Below are 20370 nucleotides of genomic sequence, written 5' to 3' on the forward strand. Positions count from 1 at the left end.
CTGTGAAGCTGGTTTCTTACTGACTTTTAGGAGGGTGTAACTTTTCAGTCTTGGAAAAAGAGTTTGAAAAAATCCTGTAGTAGATCCTGCATGGAATATATACATTGGTGCCTGAGCATGTGAGGGTAGAAAACACAATGCCAATTAAAAAAACTGAGGGTGGGGGCAGGTGTCATGGAAGATCAGGGAAGAAGTAGGGCCTGTAGGCTTGATGGCTGTACTGGACAAAGGATTAGGAACTATAATAAGGAATACAGTAGTTCATACCCGGGTAAACATGATATAGTTGGGGAACATTACATGCCTTTTTGAAAGGAAGGTTATGCCTTTCCAACCAAGAGATCAAAAATAATTTGAGTAGGATCGTATGGTATTCCCCACTAAGACTTCCAGAAAGCCTCTGTCGAAGTTTCTAACAAAAAACTCTTGAAGAAACTAAAGCAGATGGGAGACTTAAAAGAAAAGGTTCTTGCACAGATAAGTAATTGGTTAAAAAGTAGGAGTCAAGGGATGGGGTGCTGTGCAATCCTTGCCAGGGAGGGGAGTCATGTGTACTGCACATAAGCAAGTTGGAAAACAGGATGAACCGTAAAGTGACCTTTTCTTGCAGGATCAGCAAGGGCTAGTGCTAAATGTGAAGAATTATAGTAACCCCTCACAAGATTGGGTGGCTGAACGATAAAACAGCACATAATCTTCTATGTAGATAAATGTAGAGTGCTGTACGTGGAGAAGAAATTTGTACCTGCACATGTAAAATGATAGCCTCTGAGTTGAGTGTATTTCCACGCATATAGAAGCATATGAAGCTATGAGTAGCATAGAAGCAATGGGGTTTGATTGTTCAGCATCTCGCTTAATAAGAGCCCTAGGGAGTACAAGTCTTTTAAACCAACAAAAGCTGGTTCAAAATAAACAAAAGATGGTGTTTTTTCTTGCAGTGTAGTCAGGCTGTGCGTGAAATGTTGTGCTGTGGGCTTTTACAGCTAGTAGAGGTTTACATGGTCTTACTGGGAAGCTAGACGAGCTCATGCAGGGGAAACTGAAAATCACTATATATGTAGGAATCACATTTGAATCACATCCATGTCAGGAAGTCTCTGAGCTTGAAAATGGATAGTCTCTCAGAGAGTAGTAGTAGAAAATATCATATATGATTGCCCTGTTTTTCACCTTCTCTGAGCACATGCTGTTGGCTGTTGTCAGAGTCAGGATGCTGGAGCTCTAGTGAGGCCATTCGTAGGTTGTTATATAGATTGGATGCAGCTCTTCCTCAGGATTTCAGTGCCGTGACTCGGAGAGGTTGGTTCATTTTTTTCGTGTCAATAAGAATTCGTTTCCTAAAGGTGCGTCTAGTGTTTTCAGGGTTTATGTTCCAGGCAGAAGTAAATAGAAATAGGACAGAATCTGCAATCCTGAAAGAAGCCTTTGGTCCTCCCTTAAAGGCCTTTGAATTTTCTCACATTGCTCAGAAGAAATGTTGGTCTTTAGTTTTCAAGATGGGGTATGTTTCAATCCTGTTATCTGTTTGTCCAGAAAGTAAGACTCCTGTTTATGGTTGGGAGGAAATATTTAGTACTTGTGAATGCAGAAGCAGTCCAAATTTACCTTTTGGACACAAAATATGCAGTGTTTTTTGTTTGAGACTGGTATTTCTGTACAAAAGAGAAAATTTCCTCTGTCTTAAAGACTATTAGGCTCTCTTTATCTTCTCTTTAAAGGAATGATATATAAAAGGATGGTTTGGAGCCATACATTAAACCAGCTGGGATTGTTTTCTAAAGTCAGTTAGACTGGGCCTAGTCTTAATAGGTCATAAAGTCTCAAAAATATGACGACCTGCTTAAAAAGAAATTGGTTACTTGAGTGTATATTAATAAATCCATCATTGTAAACACTCCAGTAATCTTGCTCAGAAGATTATTGCAAGTCAATATATTAGAAGCCATGCCACACAGAGGCTTAATACAAGATTTTAGGGTTTATGTATAATTGACAAATGTCACTTTCATGGAATGGTTGAAGACCTCAGTCATGCTAAAAGACCGAAGAGCAACCATTAAGATGAATCTTCTGTTCTGTACAGCAAAATCCAAACCTGTTCCAACAACTTCAGCTACTCAGCTCTGCCCACTGTTCCTTCATACCTGCTGTAGCAGTTGTTTCATAAGTTAAATTTTCACGGTCTGTGGAGAAATTTGTTACAAACGGAAGTGTTCCCCATAGTTCTTCTTTGAACTAAGTAGTAAATACCTAGTAGTAGTAATTGTCTTTGGCCAAATTAGAAACTGCAGACGAGAGCGAGTAATAAATAATGTCTTTGCGAACACTGTATTTTGTCCTATTATTCCTGGGACATATTCTATTAATAAAAGTGATATAGAATTTAATTCCATATTCTCTCTATATCAGGTATAAGTACAAGAAAATGGCAGGAAAAGTTAACTGAAAAAGAAATTTCAGTGCCACCTACCTTTATTGTAATTCTCATGTTCAATGCACACAACCAGTTGAATATATACTAAAATAATAAATACTTTCTGTAAAATTTAATGCAAATACTTCAAAATATATTTAAATACATAATCTGTATATAAAATTGTATATAAAAATGATGATCTGAAAAGCTTAAATGCTTTACTGAGCATCATATTTTGTATATTCTGTTTATCTATTTAATATCAGTTAGTATGTGTGGCATAAGTCCTTAAATGTTTTTAACACCATACTGCATGATAGCAGATTTTTAATTTGGGAAAGTAGAGGAAAGAACTAAGGAACGAGATAAATTTCATTACTATAATAATTTAAAGATGAGATCATTGGAATTTTAAGATATTTCTGGTGAATGGAAAAGAGCCAGAGAAATGAGGGAGGGAATAGCAGGATGGTGGCAACTAAAGGAATATTTCTTTACTGCTGAAAGTTTTTCTGGGTTTTGTAGATTGCTTAAACAATACCTTTCTAAATCCCATTTTGGAAAGGTGTACAGGCAATCAACTTCAAATATCTGCTGATGTTACAGCACAGTAATCATATGAAGGGGAAATAGGGTGGGAAGAGAAGAAAGAAAGAAACGTACTTTTATAACTTTCACACTGTATCTTACGAGTTTTCTGATTTGAGTGAAACGAGTATGTTTGATTTGATTTGGCAAGAATTCCAGATGTGAGGGACCACTGAAGGAAGTTGCTTTCCAAGGAACAATTTTCAACTAGAAGATAGCTGGGAAGGAATAAAATAAAAGATGTGGAAGGGGAGCAGGCATAGATAAGAGGTGTCAGAAGCAGCTCCTCTATGTTGTCCTAAGGACAAGGATAAATAATTTAAATTTTATTCAGATGTTGAGGGGAAGATTGTGGAGAAATTCAGTGTGGAGTCGTGCATGATTAGAATAGTGAGTTGAGCAGGTGACTCTAATACTGATGTTTGGAATGGGTTTATAATGTCCTGAACGGGAACCAGAACAGAATGCCTGAAGCTGTCGCTCTCAAATGATCCAAGGGCCGTGATAAAAAAAAAAGAGATAATGCACTCTAGCTAGCCACTTTCAAATTCCAGAAGAAGCTTTTAGTAGGTTGTTTTTGTCATGTGTAGCAGACTATGGCTAAAAATGTTTGGAGCTGATTTGGGTTTCAATTATGTGAAGCTTGCCTTTACTTACCATCTAGCAAAAGTCACACACCATCTTTTCATCAAGAAATGATAAGCAAGATATGCTGCTTTTATTTTGGAAAGAATAACTTTCCATTCTTACATCAGAAAACAGAAAATTCTTCATCTGCTTTTGTCAGTTTAGATCTGGAACTGTTAGGTTTTTCATCAGTAAATTTTGCATTTTGCAAATATTTAACACAGCATGGGTGCAATGGGATGCTAGTGATCGCTGTGTTACCAAAAGATGCTGGACATTCTTGGGTTTTTTTCAGGTAAAATTGCATAAATTTTCTCATTGTGGATTAATAAGCATCTAACAACTAAAAATTCTCATTCTGTGCATCTCCAGATTATTCTTTTACTTTTGCCCTGTTCATGTTAATTCTGATTTTCTCCATTGCCATGAAAGATATTCTAATAAGGAAGGGGTTAGCAGGTTGGCTCTCACTATTAGCTGAGGATGAACAAAATGGCAGCTTAGTAAACCAAAGCGGATGATAGAAGAGACCATGAGAAACCAAAGCTCTAGTTTAAGAGAAGATTGCTCCTTGCAACTTTTGGTTCAAGTGTGTACCCTTTCTCTTAAGCAACAGATGTTCCCTTATTTATGTTCCTGTATGTCATGATGTTCTTTAATCTTTACATAACTTAAACTCCTTTTGTATGAAAGAACATGTTTCTGACAGCTGGCAGTATGGTGACTGCTGGCTTTTTCATATTGTGTCAGCCAACAGCATGGATAACAAAAATGTCATTCATAAAATTGTTCAAAAATGTTGAGATTATTTTAAATGTATCTTTTATGTATGTCCTATCAGTGTTTTCATTTGTTTCTCTGCTGTTTTATTTTCTTTCTTGAAATTTTCCATTAGCCAGAGAGAGATAATGAAGTATTCTAATTTTTATTTCCATTCTCGGCTTTTTTTTATATGCAATGGCTTGGCTACAGTGCTAAGCAGTTTTAAAAGGGAGCAGCAAATAAAGTAGTGAAGCACAAGTACCTCCGTGGTAATGGAATTCATTGTTTCAGTCACTAAGTATTGTAATTCATTAGAGACAGCTAATATAGTCTGAAATGCTGAATTGTTACTTTTAAAACCAGTGAAAACCAGTAAGCATAATTAAACTGCCTTTTAATTTGCTTCAGAAATACAAGCCTGGTCGATGTGATGATATTTTGAAATGGAAGCCACCCAGCCTGAACTCTGTTGATTTTCGTCTAAAGATAACAAGAATTGGTGGAGAGGGGTATGTAATCTCTTCCCTTTTTAAATGTATAACACTCGTGTGAATGTCCCTTAGCAGTTAATCTCTCCTCTGATATTTCTTGACACTTCCTGGGGCTAAGCCTTTCTATATTCTGTAGAATTTGTTCATTGAAAATTTAGGCAACTGTTGTAATCAGTGTTATACTAAAAACAATGGCAGATGTTTATAATGTAAACCTACTCATTCTTAAATGAAGTTTCATAAAATTTCTAAAAAACGCCCTGTTTGCATTTGGCACTACCCCTTATGTTTTTAGAAAGTAGGCAGGCTGTATTAGCTTAAGCTCTTGCATAAAACCAATGGAAAATAGTTATTTTATATAAAATAATAACAACCTAAACTTCCTTCCATTTTAGAATTCTGCACAATGACAAATGGCACTTGTTTTCTTAGAGAAAACCAAAACTTGATATTTTTACTCAATAGATATTCTTTGGTATTGTCTTTAAAACCAGTAAAATCTTAATCAAAAACAGTGAGTTCTAATGGCAGAAGACATGTAAATCTTTACATTTCCTCAGTTCTGCGTACTATTTGCGTAGTTCAGTCACTGCACATATTAAATAGGGGCAATTTCCATGTTCAGTTTTGCCAGGGAGGGGAAGGGGAAGATTGAGTCACTAGATTAAAGCTTGCCTTGGAAAAGACTTTGTTTAAAATGAAGTTAATTGATTTTTAGGTTGCTTAATGTTTTAACATCTGGGACTCATTTCAACTGACAGTTTGAAATATTGACATTTTGCTTTTCTTTTTCTTGGTGCCACAGGCAACTCAATATGATTAAACAATTAATTCATATATTGCTTACGTATTCCAGAGTGCTAATAATGGCCCATCTAACTTTTAGACATTTGCATGTCATGTTAATGAATATATTTGGTGAACAGAGAGTATCTTAAGGATGTGGGGTTTATTCTGCAAAATGTACTCAACTGCTAACTTCTGAGCATTTCATGAGGTCAGAATTATCTATTCAGATTTTTGCGTTTGAAAATGCAATATTAAGTCCTCAGTAACAACATAGCTATTTCAGAGAATATACAGGAATATTTTAAGTTTGTCTTCAGGGAATCAGCTCATTACAAACATCTCATGTTTGTTTGGCTTTTATTTAAGTCGCAGAACAGTGTAATACGGAAGATTTCTGTAAAAAAAAATAAATTTAAAAATTGCCCATTATTTGATAGGAGGGTTATTTTTATTACGGTATTCTTATGACTTCTGCTGGAGTTTATAAATATACAGTAGTAGCCTGTGATTCAGAAAACGCAACAGATTTTTCATTTCACATTAAAAAACAAGTATTCGCTTGATTAGTTATCACTGATTTCAAATACAAAACTGTCAGTGCTATTGTGTTATGTTTAATATATTACATCATAGATTATTTGATCGGAACATGAAAAGTTTATAAACTATGAGCCAGCAAAAAACTATTTCTAAAAAGTTGGGCAGCTAGTAGCAAGTTCTTAAAGAATGGCTGATCCGTTGTGGAATTGGAAACACTTTCTAACATTTAGAAAAGTTCTACCATATTCCAGCTATGTGAAAATAAGTGCATCGCTCATATTGTGGAAATAGTTATCTGAGTTAGTCTGTAAATACTGTAATACTTAAATATGTTAATGTTTCTGTTCCTGTCACATGCATAAGAAAAAAATAATCCTAGAAATCTGACATTTGATAAATAAAGTACAATTCTTCCAGATACGTTTTACTTCATCTCACATGACAGTTGACTGCTATTAGTAACATAAGTGCATTCATCCAACAAAAAGAAAAGTTAATGAAGTACTGGGTGGAAAATAATAATTTGCCATTGTTGGGAGAGAGGTATTTATGTTAAGTAATGACCTATGAAACAGTAGCTTCTGCCCAGTTAAACACAAACAATGAATGAAATACTCCAGGTTTAACTGCTTCAGTTGTTAATTTGAGTATCCAATTTATCGCTTGGTAAAATCTGAACTCATTTGAGGAAACATCAGAATTATACTGATTTTGAAGTTGTTGACTAGAATTTTAAAAGAAGCATCTTTAATTTTAGACTGTAAAAAGGCAGTTCCTGAGCTTTGAGCACTACCATAATAAAATGGTTGATTTGTGATATAACTAAAAATTCTGTTGTGATGAACTGAATGTCTTGCCACTGGCAATTCTAACATGGCAATGTTAGGCTTCCTGCCTCCCCCCACCCCACTGAGGTTAAAAGCAAGCATTGATACTGGTTTCAACCTTTTAGGTAAAAAAAGTTTTCTTTTTCTTCAGTAATCCAAAAAGAAATCTGGCATGCATTTGGCAGCAGAGTAATACAGATGTGGTGAAAGTACTGTTACAGAATTTGTGTGTTGTTTTGGTACAGTTAAGCAATGATATTTATGGAAATAGAAGGTATGCCTTTGTATTGATCTCTTACTGACAAAAGAGGAGTCAAAGTCAAAGTATTGATCTCAAATACTTGACAGCTTGAAACAATGAGAACGGGGATGGTCTGTAATTTCCAAGTCCTCTGTTCTGATTTACAAGCTCATCTTTAAATCTTGAAATGCAGACATGTAGACATATCTAAACCTGTGCTAGAAGGGTGTGTGATCTTATTACAGTTTACAATCTCGCCAGTAGTGATACAGGCTGAACCTGTATCGCAAAACTCCAACCATGCAGCCCTTGTATTTATAGTTCCCTGTTCACTTAAATAGCGAAAAAAGCATATAGGAGCATTATTTATTCAGTAGCGTGAGATTAGAGCACTGTCAGCTGTTGGATATGTCTTTTGGGTAGCATATGTAATTGAGATCCTGAACAATTGTAAACAATCTTGTGCATTTTTCGTATGAATAAAGGAGTTACCTCTAGGGAGTTTCCCAGATTTTAGTCAGTATGATTATTTTCCATCTACCTAACATTCCCCTGTGTTTTCAGTTGTGCATTTCCATCCATAGATCAGTCAGCAGCTATTTTGCAGTTAACATTACTATTGCAGTGTTTCACCCCAGATGTAGTTCAGTTATGGATGAATGACCAATTGTTTTTATCTAGGGTTCAGTTATTTCACTATTGTTATTGGAGGGACTTTTGCCATTGAATTAAAAAGGATTGGGCTTATGATCTATGAAGTGCTTTTAGAATAAGCTTCCCTATAAAGACGAAGACTGCATAACAAAGAATAAACATAAAGAAAAAAGATACTATTGCATCCCAAAGGAAGGCAGGGTTTCTGTAACCTCAGTGACCTAATCCTGACACACTCCTGTTCAGTGCACATATTTGAAAGCAATTGCATTATTGCACCTTAGTGAGTTACAGCTCATCAGCTGAGCCATGGTAATTGTCCCCTGTGTATTGTCATAGTCCAGCCTGTCCAAGCATCAGGATGATGGTTAGATTAACTCTTTTTATGTTGCGTTTGCAAGAATTCCAGCTTACGCTCGCTCTCAATCTCTTCTCATCACATCAATATAGTTACTTTCATTTAAAAAAATAAAAACAAACCAACAAAAAACCCCAAAACAACAACCAACAACTTATTAAATCAGCTAAACGAGAGAGTACTTTGTTGTTTATCTGTGGTGAAACACAGCAGTTGAACTGAAAAGGCCTCACGTGACCTGTGCTTTAAAAAGGTAGGCTCACTTCCCAGCACTTCTCTATCATTTCAGGTTTACTAAGATAATCGTCTCACATCAGCAATGCGAAGTAGACCCCTTTGATCATGTAACAGTACCTTGTATTTTTCCTAAATTATGATGATACAGATAGAAAATAAAATAACAGGGACTTGAGCACATCAACTGCATTTCCAAATGACCTACAAGTTAAACAACCTTAGCAGAAGAGAATGTGGAGCATATGCAATTGCTGTGTGCAATATCTCCGTTATATTACAGAGAAGACTGTTTTTAAACAGTAGAGATGCTTTTTCCCAAAATGTCTGACTCTAAGAATATTTCTTAAAAAAATAAAAACCCCAAACCAACTCTGAGCCTTATTTAAATGTCACAAATATCAACTGAAAATGTCTACATAGTGCCAGATTCGTGGTAGCTTCCAAAACCAGAATTTCTTAAATGTCCATGCTTCCTTTTACAGTTTTTTAACTAGCCTGTGCAAGTCCCTTAATTTTATCTGAATCAGATGTGCTAAAATCAAATTACAAGCAAGGCTTTGGTTTTATTGGCTTTGAATGAATATCTTACTGGGTTAATTCGATACCATTTCAAATCACAGAATAATATAAATTTTATATAGGACCTTGACGTATTGGAAAGAATCAAGAATTTTACTCATCTTCTAAGCGAGAAAGGCTTGTTTCTTTAAAAGAAAGTTAGTAATCTGAAGTAGACATGAACTCTTTGTTAGTAGCAAGTCTATATTGTTTTTTATTGTATCCATGATTAAGTAGACCACATGGGGAAAAAAACAAACGAACAGCATTTAGGTAAAGTTGTGTTTAGCTTGGGCTTGTCAAGTAATAAAAAATGGGAGATAAAGTACAACACATTCGATGACAGCAGGGTCTTCAAATCTTGACAGCAGGAGCTTAAAATCTTAGATACATTGATAATTACAAATCAACAACCAGATACAGATATCATGACTACAAGCCAGTGAATGTTTTCCTTTTGTTAGATGTGGTCTTTTTTCTTCTGTAAATTAGAAAGAGCTTCTGAAGGGGGGGGGAGAAGCTGCAACTGGTTCATAATGATCATGATGTTCTTGATTTGCTCTTTTATAGCGATGTTGTCTGTCACAGGGTGGCTTATCCATTTTATAAGCTAGTTTTCTTCAGTTTTCTGCTTTGAAAAAAAATTGGTAACTGACTGAAAAATCATGAAAGTTAAGCTAAGATCAGCAGAACTGACATGATAGTTTGTTTGGCCTGTGTTTTGTTGCTCCCTCCTCTCTTTCCATTCCCCCTTTTATGTGATTCATAAATGGTTGGTTTGGGCTGTGAGCTCTTTGCTTCTCACCTGTTTGCAGAATACCCCTTATCAAAGAGGCACAAACTATTCTTACGTGTGCCATCCATCACAGAAAGGGAGCTTTACAAATAGTACTCTGGCGATAAAAATAATAATCCCATATTCCTCTAACCTCTGAAGATCACAGTCAAGATTGGGGCTGCATTACTGTTGAGTACGGTGGAGTTCTGAGTCAGAATGCAGATGATGTCGGACAACAATTATGGAACAAATAAGGACAAGATGTTGCAAATAGATGCAAAGATGCACAGTGTTGGGATGACAGCAGGAGGAGTGCAGGTTTGAATATATTAACTGCATTTATGGCTGTACTGTTGTTAAAGGAAGCGTGTGCTTCGAAGTTGCTTACTTTTTATGGAATGGAATGTAAGAGTTGCAAATGAAAGTAAAAGAGTAATTTTTTTAGCTATTACCTTCAGGCATTCAACTGTTACCACAGTAGGTCTTGCTAGTTCTGAAGAAAAGTAGGAACAGAGTTGTGCAAACTGATCGAGAGAGGATGTTATGTGTAGGAAGAACAGCGTGGTGGCATGGGAAGGGGAAGCACAAATAGTACCATGGTAGAAATACGCATGCACAACTGCCACCATTGGCATTAGTGATGGAAACAAGTAGATATACATTTTACCTAGATACTGTGCTGTAAGTATTTATGTGATATTGCTTATGTGAGGATAATGAAAATCTTTCCATAACACTTCAGTTTTTAAAAACTATTTTCAAAGTAAGGCTTTGAATCTAACCTCTATTTATACTCTGGTACACTGAACATAATGTTGTACCTTCCACAACTAATACTGAGGATGCTCTTGGAATTTCTAATGTTGGATTTCAAAAACCAGCTCAGCCTCATCTTTTTATATGTTCAAATGGCAACCTTGGGCAATCTCCATCTGTCAGATAATTATTCTATTTTAGCTACTCATTTCTCCAGATATTTAAAAGCTTTGCCTCATATCATCCTAAAATTATCTATATGCTTGCAAAATGGAATGTAAATGTAGCCTTGTATGTTTTATAGACCCTGTTCCTTTTTCTTGAGCTAGCTGCCGCCTTAAAGCAGTCTTTCCAGTTGCTCACATCAGCTATCGTAACAATTATCCATTCTGTTAGAGATCCATTTCTATCTGTAAGCAGGATCAAGAAAGGCTCCCAAATACCATATGACTCTAAAATTTTCTTATCTCCCATGCACTTCTCTGTCCTATTTTATATTTGGATAGATATTTTATTCCTATTTGGCCATGTACCTTAGATTTCTTGCTACTTGTGAATATAGAAATTGAGGGCTGATGCCATCCCCAGCTAAACAACTGTAAGGTGATAGAATCTGAGAGAGGAGTGAGGGAAGCAGGCAGTGGAGAAATTATCTTGGGCTTCAGGAAAGCTGGCTTTGGCTTTTTCAAGGAACGGGTAGGTAGTATCCCATGGCAGGTCCCCTAAAGCTCAGAGAAGCCCGGGAGAGCTGGTTGATCTTCAAGGACTGCCTCCTCAAAATGCACAAGGATGTACTTTTCCAGTGTGCAGGAAGACAAGCAGGTATGGCAGACAGCTGGCTTGCTTGAATGGGGAATTCCTGAGTCAACTCATCCAAACAATGAAGCGTGTGGAAGATGTAAAGAGGGACAGGCCTCTGTGGAGAACATAAAAACAGTGTTTGGGTATAGAGGGAAGGAATTAGGAAAGCCGAAACTCAGCTGGAGTTGAAGGTAAGTGAAGGATTTCTATAGGTACCTTGGTAATGAAAGGAAGACTGAAGAAAATGGCATGCTGCTGATGCAGCAGGAGACGTAGTGAGAAAAGATACAAGGAGGGCTGAGGTATGCAGTGCCGCCTTTGCTTTGGTCTTGACTGGCAAGGTCTACTCTCAGGTCTCTGAGGTCCCTGAACCTCATGGCAGAGCGCAGGGAAATGAATTACTACCAACAGGTGAGGAAGTTCAAGTTAGGGACTGCTTAAGCAAACTGGACCTCAGGGTACTGGAGGTCAAAGCTTTGAAACTGGGGCAGCAGTTAGCCCTTGTGGCAAAGACGGCCAGCTGATAACTGGGCTGCAGGTGGAGGGGATGATTCTTCACCTCTATTCAGCATTTGTGAGACTGCATCTGGAGTGCTGTGTCTAGTTTTTCTCATACTGTCTCCCCAGTATGAGAAAGACATTGATGCACTTGAGCAAGTCCAGTGGAGGGCCACCAAGACAGCGAGGGGATTGGAGAATGTGATATAGAAAGAGAGGCTGAGAGAACTGGGTTTGTTCAGGCCAAGGAAGAGGAGGCTATGTAATGCTTTATTGCTGTTTACTACTCCCTAACAGCCAGTTACAGAGAAGTTGGAGCCAGGCCGCTCAGAGATGCGTGTTGAAAGAATGAAAAGCAAAGGACACAAACTGTAGAAGGACAGGAGGAGAAAGTGTGTCAGAATGGTCAAACACCGTAGTAGGCTCGCAAGTTGTAGAGTCTCCATCTTTGGAGATATTCAGAAGTTGACTGGATATGGCTGTGAGCAACCTGATATAACTTGGAAGCTGACCCTGTCTTGAGCATGAGGCAGGTGGCATGTAAAGGTCCTTTCCAATCAGAGTTAATTCTATGATTACCTGCAGATCAAATGTTAAATATTTTGCAAATAATATGGAAGTTAGACTTTTAATTACTAAATATTTTAACCATTTTTGTTTCTCTTTTTTCCTGCTTTCTTTACTGTATATAGTGATTTTTCAGAATACTTACTGTACCTACATTTAATTTACAAATTGTGGGATTGTCCTTTTAGAGACAAAATAACAATGAAGAGGAATTTGACATTGTTCTTTGTCATATGCTGTAACGGTTTGCCAGATGCATAATTTAAAAACCGTCTAATTTAAATAGGGAAAATGTTTGTTTTCCTTTTGCTATAGCCTGAACAATAGATATGCTGCTCTCAGACTTACTGAAATTCAGTTGTGAACATATTTTTCTTTTGCACCAATATAAATTAACTTTTTTAATTATAGAAGTCATTAAAGAGTATTCTTGAACATCCTGTTAAAAGTGTTTTTAATGGATTTTGTAAATTGATATGAACTTCTTTGAAATGCATTTTTGCATGTAACTATTTGGTCTCCTTCAGACAAGGAGTATTTGCTAGATTTTGTGAGTATGCCGTAAATGATACCTTAATTCAGACTATTTTCTCCTGCGTTAATTGTCTACAGTATGAATTAGTATTCAGTTGTTTGAGGTTTTTTTTAGTTTGTTGCTTAATGAGAGTTTTGTCTGTTTTCTTGAGTTTACAGATTGGTACATTTAAAACCATGTTTGGAAAAGAGCATTAATATAGAATTATTAGAGATCTAAACACTAAGTATTTTTCCATGGTGTTTGGAATTAAAGAAACATATATTTAAGGAAAAAAACCTCAGCTCAGATTACTTCCTTGCATACTGCGGTGTATTTCAAAGAAGAATAAAGCGAACTAAGAGGGGGAAAAAAATTATCACCATGGTAGAGTAGAACAAACAGACTGGACAACCAAAGATACTGTATGTGTTTTGTACTCTTCATCGGTCTTACTCTGAACATTTTCTTATTTAATTTTCTGATAATACGAAACTTGCAAATCATAAAAGAACAGATATAAGTACTAAATAATGAATATATGAAAGATAAAAATAATTAATGACAGTCATAACTCCAAGAGTACCATTCAGTTTGCTTTGATACCATCAGAATGTTTTTAAATTGGTTTAGGAATTAGAAGCCCAGCTTTTTGTGTCTTCCTGAATTCGCAAGTACTTTGGAATCAGCAAAACATGTCAACAAAATAAATTACCCTGATGTAGGTTGTTTGCATTTCTGCCATGACAGTGTTATCAATATGGTATGCATGCAACTGTGGGCTTCTAAAACACTGGGAGATTATCAGCAGTTTCACCTTCCCTGTTTGATAGCCAAGAGAAACTCTTGGTACATTCGCTTATCTTACAACCTCAGAGACATTAGAAAAGAAACCTACCTAATTATTTTTTAGAATAATTATCCAGTATCTCTGGTTTTGTAGGGATTCAAGTTGTGATTGATTAAAAAAAAATAAAATATATGATTAGTTTTTTAAAATTAGCATTTTAAGTGACATTTACATTCTGAGGAAATAAATTGGATTTTTAATATCTGTTACTTTAATTACTTAGGACCTGCCATAGGCTTGGTAATTCACACTTGCCATCTTTTTGGCTAACACCCAGCTTGTAGTTTTTTTTCTGGGAAAAGATGCTTATCCTATTGTAGAAACACATGAAAATCAGTGAGGCTACAGGTGCATGTATCTGTCTGTGGGAGACCAATTTGCATAATCAAGCCCTGATGAGTCAATGGTAATGAAAAATCCGTGTTGTTACTTACCTAAGCAATAGGGAAAAGAACAGTAATTACTGGGTATGGAGTTTGTGCACATACTGCACTTTGACAGGGAATATCTAGTGCTTTGTAAAAAGCCTTTAATAGTTTTCAGTAGAGATTTGGTTCCATCTGACAACAGATGTAAGCATGTCACCCTTCTAGAGGATCTCAAAACCACCAAAAGCCCGTATTTTCATACACTTGTTATGCTTGCTTGCTTTTTACAAAGCAGTCTTATGACAGTGAGTGTGAAGTACAAACATGATTTTGTATGGAATTCTATTCTGAAATCAACTTCAAGGCTTTTATCTTAAACACATGGAAGATATGTTCATTCACAGGACCTACTTCATTTTTAGCATCATTGTATAAGTGAGAAATAAACCTTTATTTTAAATTTGAAACCCAGTTTTCCAAGGTTGTATGCTGCTTCAGGTTCATAATAAATGAATCAGATTTTTTTATTTATAAATATATATACCTATATGCATATGTGTGTGTATACACACACAGGTGACAGCTGCTGCTTTACATTATAAAACTAAAAACACAAACAAAAATGTAAAAGAATTCCTTTGGCTGTTATGAATCAAAACAAAACTCTTCTCTTTTCCTCTTCATGTTTACATGTGGGAACCCTATCCTCCTTTTGTCATACTTCTTAATTTTAAAGATTATCCATTTTATTAAATCTGACTTTGCTATTTCCAATTCTCAGCTCTTTTCATATTATGTGTATTTCTTAAGTGGACATTCTCGACTTCTGAGATTCAACAAGGCCAAGTGCCGGGTCCTGCACATGGGTCACAACAACCCCATGCAGCGCTACAGGCTTGGGGAAGAGTGGCTGGAAAGCTGCCTGGTGGAAAAGGACCTGGGGGTGCTGGTTGACAGCTGGCTGAACATGGGCCGGCAGTGTGCCCAGGCGGCCAAGAAGGCCAATGGCATCCTGGCCTGTATCAGAACTCGTGTGGCCAGCAGGAGTAGGGAAGGGATCGTGCCCCTGTACTCGGCACTGGTGAGGCTGCACCTCGAATACTGTGTTTGGTTTTGGGCCCCTCACTACAAGAAGGACGTTGAGATGTTGGAGCGTGTCCAGAGAAGGGCAATGAAGCTGGTGAAGGGTCTGGAGAACAAGTCTTATGAGGAGCGGCTGAGGGAACTGGGGTTGTTTAGTCTGGAGAAAAGGAGGCTGAGGGGAGACCTCATCACGCTCTACAACTACCTGAAAGGAGGTTGTAGCGAGGTGGGTGTCGGTCTCTTCTCCCAAGTAACTGACGACAGGACGAGAGGAAATGGCCTCAAGTTGCGCCAGGGGAGGTTTAGATTGGACGTGAGGAAAAATGTCTTTACTGAAAGAGTGGTTAAACATTGGAAGAGGCTGCCCAGGGAAGTGGTTGAGTCACCATCCCTGGAGGTATTTAAAAGACGTGTAGATGTGGTGCTTAGGGACGTGGTTTAGTGGTGGACTTGGTAATGCTAGGTTAACAGTTGGACTTGATGATCTTAAAGGTCTTTTCCAACCTTAATGATTCTATGATTCTCCTTTTTGTTATTTTTCCTGCTTAAGCAATATGATTTTCGATGCGTTGTTTTTAAGCTAGATAACTAACTCATTCTGCATCTGTACTTTACCCACCAATGTTCCATCGCTGGCTTATGAATGGTAGAAAAGTTGTATATGACTAACAGAGAAACAAATGCCAGCATGTTGCTCTGCTTTGTATGTATAAGCTGAATGATTATTTAATTACCTAAATGCAAAATTTATATATGTGGAGATACAAAAGCATGTGAAATACTGGGGGGTTTAGAGACAATTCTAGTGTTCTTGAACAATTAAAAGCATCCTTATTTAAATACTAGTCATCCTACCTATTGTCAGACCTCCCAGTTTCTGAGAGATATGACAGTAAGAAGTTTTATGTTACATAGTTTTAATGAGGCCGCTATTAGATACTCCTCAAAAGCATTGCCTATATCTGTATCAGTTTTCAGGATGAGAAAAATGAAGTCTGAAGTGAAGAGAAAACTCGCTCAGGGCAGCATGGTGTTAGTAAGAAAAGGACAGTCCTCAGCTGTACCCAGCAGATGGCATTTTTCCCCCTTAAATAAGTATTTTCAAAGCTAGAATCTTTGGCTATTTTCATACTTAAAAATAAAACCTTTTTTCACAAAGTATTAAAAGATTGCACTGTGAGCAAATATTTATCAGTGGATTATAAATGAAATATAACATGTATACCTCTAATTACAGGCTGGAGAAGATTGGAATGAGGAGAGTGTAACAGGATAGTGAACTTGATTATTTTATTTTTTTCCCTCTCAAGGCTGCATATCAAAACCATCATCTCTTACAGATGTTTATAAAAGCACTTCAGTCTTTTGGTGAATGTTAAAGCATCAAATCTCAAATGCTCAAGTTTTTAATCTTTTTACTCAGGAGTACAAAATTCTGCTTGAAAGTGGATATTCCATGGTAGGAGATCACTGGATTTGGAGAGTAGAGCAGGATAGATGGACTCAGAAGTGAATTGGATATCTCCTAATGAAGGCCCTGAACTATTCTCTCCCCTCCAGAAGGGAGAATTCGCTATGGGCATGGTTAACCTTTCTCAACTAATGTATTAATAACATTTCTGACTTCTTAATTTGTGATGATCTGTACATAGTTCTCATTCAGGACTCTCTTGTTCGTTCTGCTCTCATTCAAGAAGAGAAGCAGAAATGACTCTCCATCAAGCCTCGCTGAGCAAGATGTGCTTAGTTTCTGCACAATACTTACTTTGATAAAAATCTTCACACATTACTTATGTGTTAAGAAAATTGTGTTTCAGAAGATGAGTTGCGTATCATGATAAACTAGAATAATGTTTTGGTTTTAGAAGAGACAATGGTACAGCATGCAAATGCTTTCTTCCAGCTGAGATAGATCATAAATACAGCTTATTTTAACAGCAAAAGTATTAAGCTTCAGTTATTTGAATTATGTCACTAAAACTAGATAATTAAAACTGGTCATTTTCCTCTTTTACTCAGCCTTATAATAGGATATGATGAATGGTTTCTGCACAAGCAGTGATAATTTCTCTGTTGTTTACCTTAGTTTCTCTTTTCCATTAAAAATAAGAGGATTTTATATAGCATTTGGTCCAAATGGTTGTATTTGTTGCTGAAACTCTGTTGTTTACCTTAGTTTCTCTTTTCCATTAAAAATAAGAGGAAGCTGTTACACAACTTAAAATTTTTTACATGTATGTCAGTTGTTCCTTCATAATATTCAGAGACATGCACTACCGAGGAATTTTCCAAGTGTCTTCTGAAGATGGTATCCTGCCTTTTTCAAAGATAAAATTAAGATTCTTTGATGTTATTTGGCTGGCAAATTTTTGTGGTTCGATAGAGCCTGTATTGGCAAAAGGCACACCTATATCCAGTCTGTGGCAAGAGGAGTGTCCAGTGTTTTACACTTGTAAAACACTTTCATTTGAATAAAAATAAATTGGTCCACACATTTGAAGCATGGCATTGCCTGTAGCAATTACTTAAAAACTTACGTTGGTGACAAGTTTACTAGACAAGCCTGAGGAGGAAGAATGAACCCTAACTAGTGCAGAAAAGAACTAATACTGAAATTATACAGCATTGTCTGTTCTGTTGCTTTCCATTGTATAGCCTGGGGATCACTCCTTTCCCAAAGGATTTTATATAGCATTTGGTCCAAATGGTTGTATTTGTTGCTGAAAGCTGTATTATGAAACTGGTGATTCTTTTTAAATGAAAGTTGCGTACAGAAAGATTTTTAAACAATCCAGAAATCCAGAACATAAAGGTACTATAGATGTAGACTTTGCAGAGTCGCTTCTCTGTTGCGGTTTTTTACCAAGTGAATATTTAAACAGTGCAATCTAGTTATGTACTCTTGTTTAATGCAGAAGATATATCTCTATTACTGCTCAACCTAAATTATTCCTTTGATTCACTAAATCTGAGTTCATATGAATTTCTGGCAAGACATAAAGTACATAGAAGATTTTTCTTACAGAAAAACAGAGATGGATATGACAAAAGGGCAAGAATGTGGTGGTAATTTAAAGTTGATCCTTCTGATGTAATAGCTTCAGGATCACAAATAGTTTTTTTTTACTTAAAATTGAGTTTAAAACATTAACTTTAAAAAAATATTGAATGGGTTTCTGAGGCTCTAAAACAGCAACTCTGTCAACAGAGAAGTTGGCAGGTTTGTGTTTTTCTTACAAAGCCTCATCCTGAAGTTTTAATTACCAAGGGGACCTGCAAAGACAGAAATACAGAAGTTATGGAATGATATTTGCAGTGAGAAGAGGTGAGTTGGGGGAAGAAGTGGAGTGGAGGAAACCTTAATTCTAGAGAGCTTCTTTCTTTACCCTATTTTTAGATAATCCGTTATTTATTTACTGGTAGCTATGGCAGCCTTCTACTCAAGTTTTTGCTGTACTTAAACAAAACGTACAACAAAAACACACCACACCCCCCAAACTCTGAAGTTCTGTAGATACCAACCAGTCTTCTATATAAGGAAAGACCACGGATAAGCTTAGACAAAGGTGGGTTTTATTAAAAACTGATGAATGGAGAAAGGATAATGTATAGTGAGGAGAATAACCGTTGTTTCAACTGCAGTGAAGACAGACTAGCTTGGATCTACACAACTGGCTGGGATATTGGGACAATTGCAGAAAATCTGTGCATTGAGAAAGTTGGGCAAGAAATAATTTTGCAACTCTCACAAGCTCTCAAGTATGAGGTTGCACCCTCTTTCCTCACTCAGACTTCTTTAGCCTGGGTGTCTTCATAACGACTTAATGAACAAGAATTCTCTAGCTTGTCTAAAAACCGTTCGTCTTGCATTCTGGTCCTAAGGAAAACAGTTCTCTCTTCCTTTCTTTTAGTTTTCAAATGTCAAATACAATAATTACTTGCTGTCTTACCTTTGAGTGATTTATACCTGAATGAAGTGCCTGTTTGCTGTCTGATAATAAATTTTCTCTGCCATAATAACAAGGTGGTGTTGAAAGTAGCTTCAAAGAAAGGAATGACCTATTTAATTTTTAAACAGATAAAGGATTTGTCTGAAGGAACAATTAAAACTTGATTTTGCAGCATTTGCATTAATTGTTGTCTGATAGATATTCTTTTACTGGTTCAGGAAAGTAAGTGTGTGCGTATAAAGTAAACCTAGAGTTAATTCTTTTTCTGTGCACTTCAAATCAATCATGGATAAGTCTTCTTCCAGTGTAAGTGCTGGATGTGAAAAATTAAAACAATATTCTGAATTTGAAACTAAATATATTAGACAAAAAATGTAGAATTGTAGGAACTGTCAAAGTAATCCCATTGTCACTAGCCTGTGCGTGTAAAATGTGGCAGAGGAACGCTAAGGTTCTAGCATCCAAAAGAAATTGAATTCCTCCAAAAAGAGGTGACCCCAGGGGCTGTGCATTACTTGTGCTGGGCCAGGTAGATCCAGAGCACAGATCTGTAGTAGCTGAGTAAACAGAATAACTTCGACCACTCCTAAATTGCATTTCTCTTAAGAAACCAGGCTGTAAAAGAAGATATGAGACACTTTGTTGTAGGGTTTCCTAGCTGGTGTAAAACTTGACAGCAGGGATGCGTTAAAATGTAGGTTTCCCATCATCTGTTATGGGAATATGTGCTCGACCGTTTTGCCCTTTTCTCTCTTCTGTGTCTTCTCATCTTCTGTGATACTGTTCCCAGATAGATTCCATTTTGTGTTCCTGCTAAAGTTTTATTCGTTCTCCTTTCCTTCTCTCACCCACATTTGCATGTGACTCTTCAGGGTTGCTTTCCCAGTAAAGGTGATTATTTTTTTATTTGCTGTCAGTTGCTACTCCAAAGTGATTAAAGTCCTGGTTAAAATGTATAGGATTTCCATGAAATAGCTGAAATTGCATTCCTATATGCCAATTGGTAAGTTTCTCTCTCTGATGGTCTGAAGATGTAGGTAAGACTGGGTATATAGGAAAAGGCAATAGCTTGTGTCATTTTGTTATGCTTATGATATATCGTTAAAAAATAGCC

General features: G+C 36.6%; 1 protein-coding gene across 1 annotated transcript in view; it reads left to right on the forward strand.

Moving 5' to 3' along the window:
• RNGTT (RNA guanylyltransferase and 5'-phosphatase) overlaps window positions 1–20370 on the forward strand; it is a 186347-nt gene that overhangs the window by 118548 nt on the left and 47429 nt on the right. Inside the window, exon 13 of the mRNA XM_009333215.1 lies at window positions 4805–4905. Coding sequence (XP_009331490.1) covers window positions 4805–4905 — 101 coding nt within the window. The remainder of the gene's footprint in view (window positions 1–4804; window positions 4906–20370) is intronic.

The sequence above is a fragment of the Pygoscelis adeliae genome, unplaced genomic scaffold (assembly GCF_000699105.1).
Source record: "Pygoscelis adeliae isolate BGI_AS28 unplaced genomic scaffold, ASM69910v1 Scaffold57, whole genome shotgun sequence".
In the NCBI taxonomy this organism is placed as follows: domain Eukaryota; kingdom Metazoa; phylum Chordata; class Aves; order Sphenisciformes; family Spheniscidae; genus Pygoscelis; species Pygoscelis adeliae.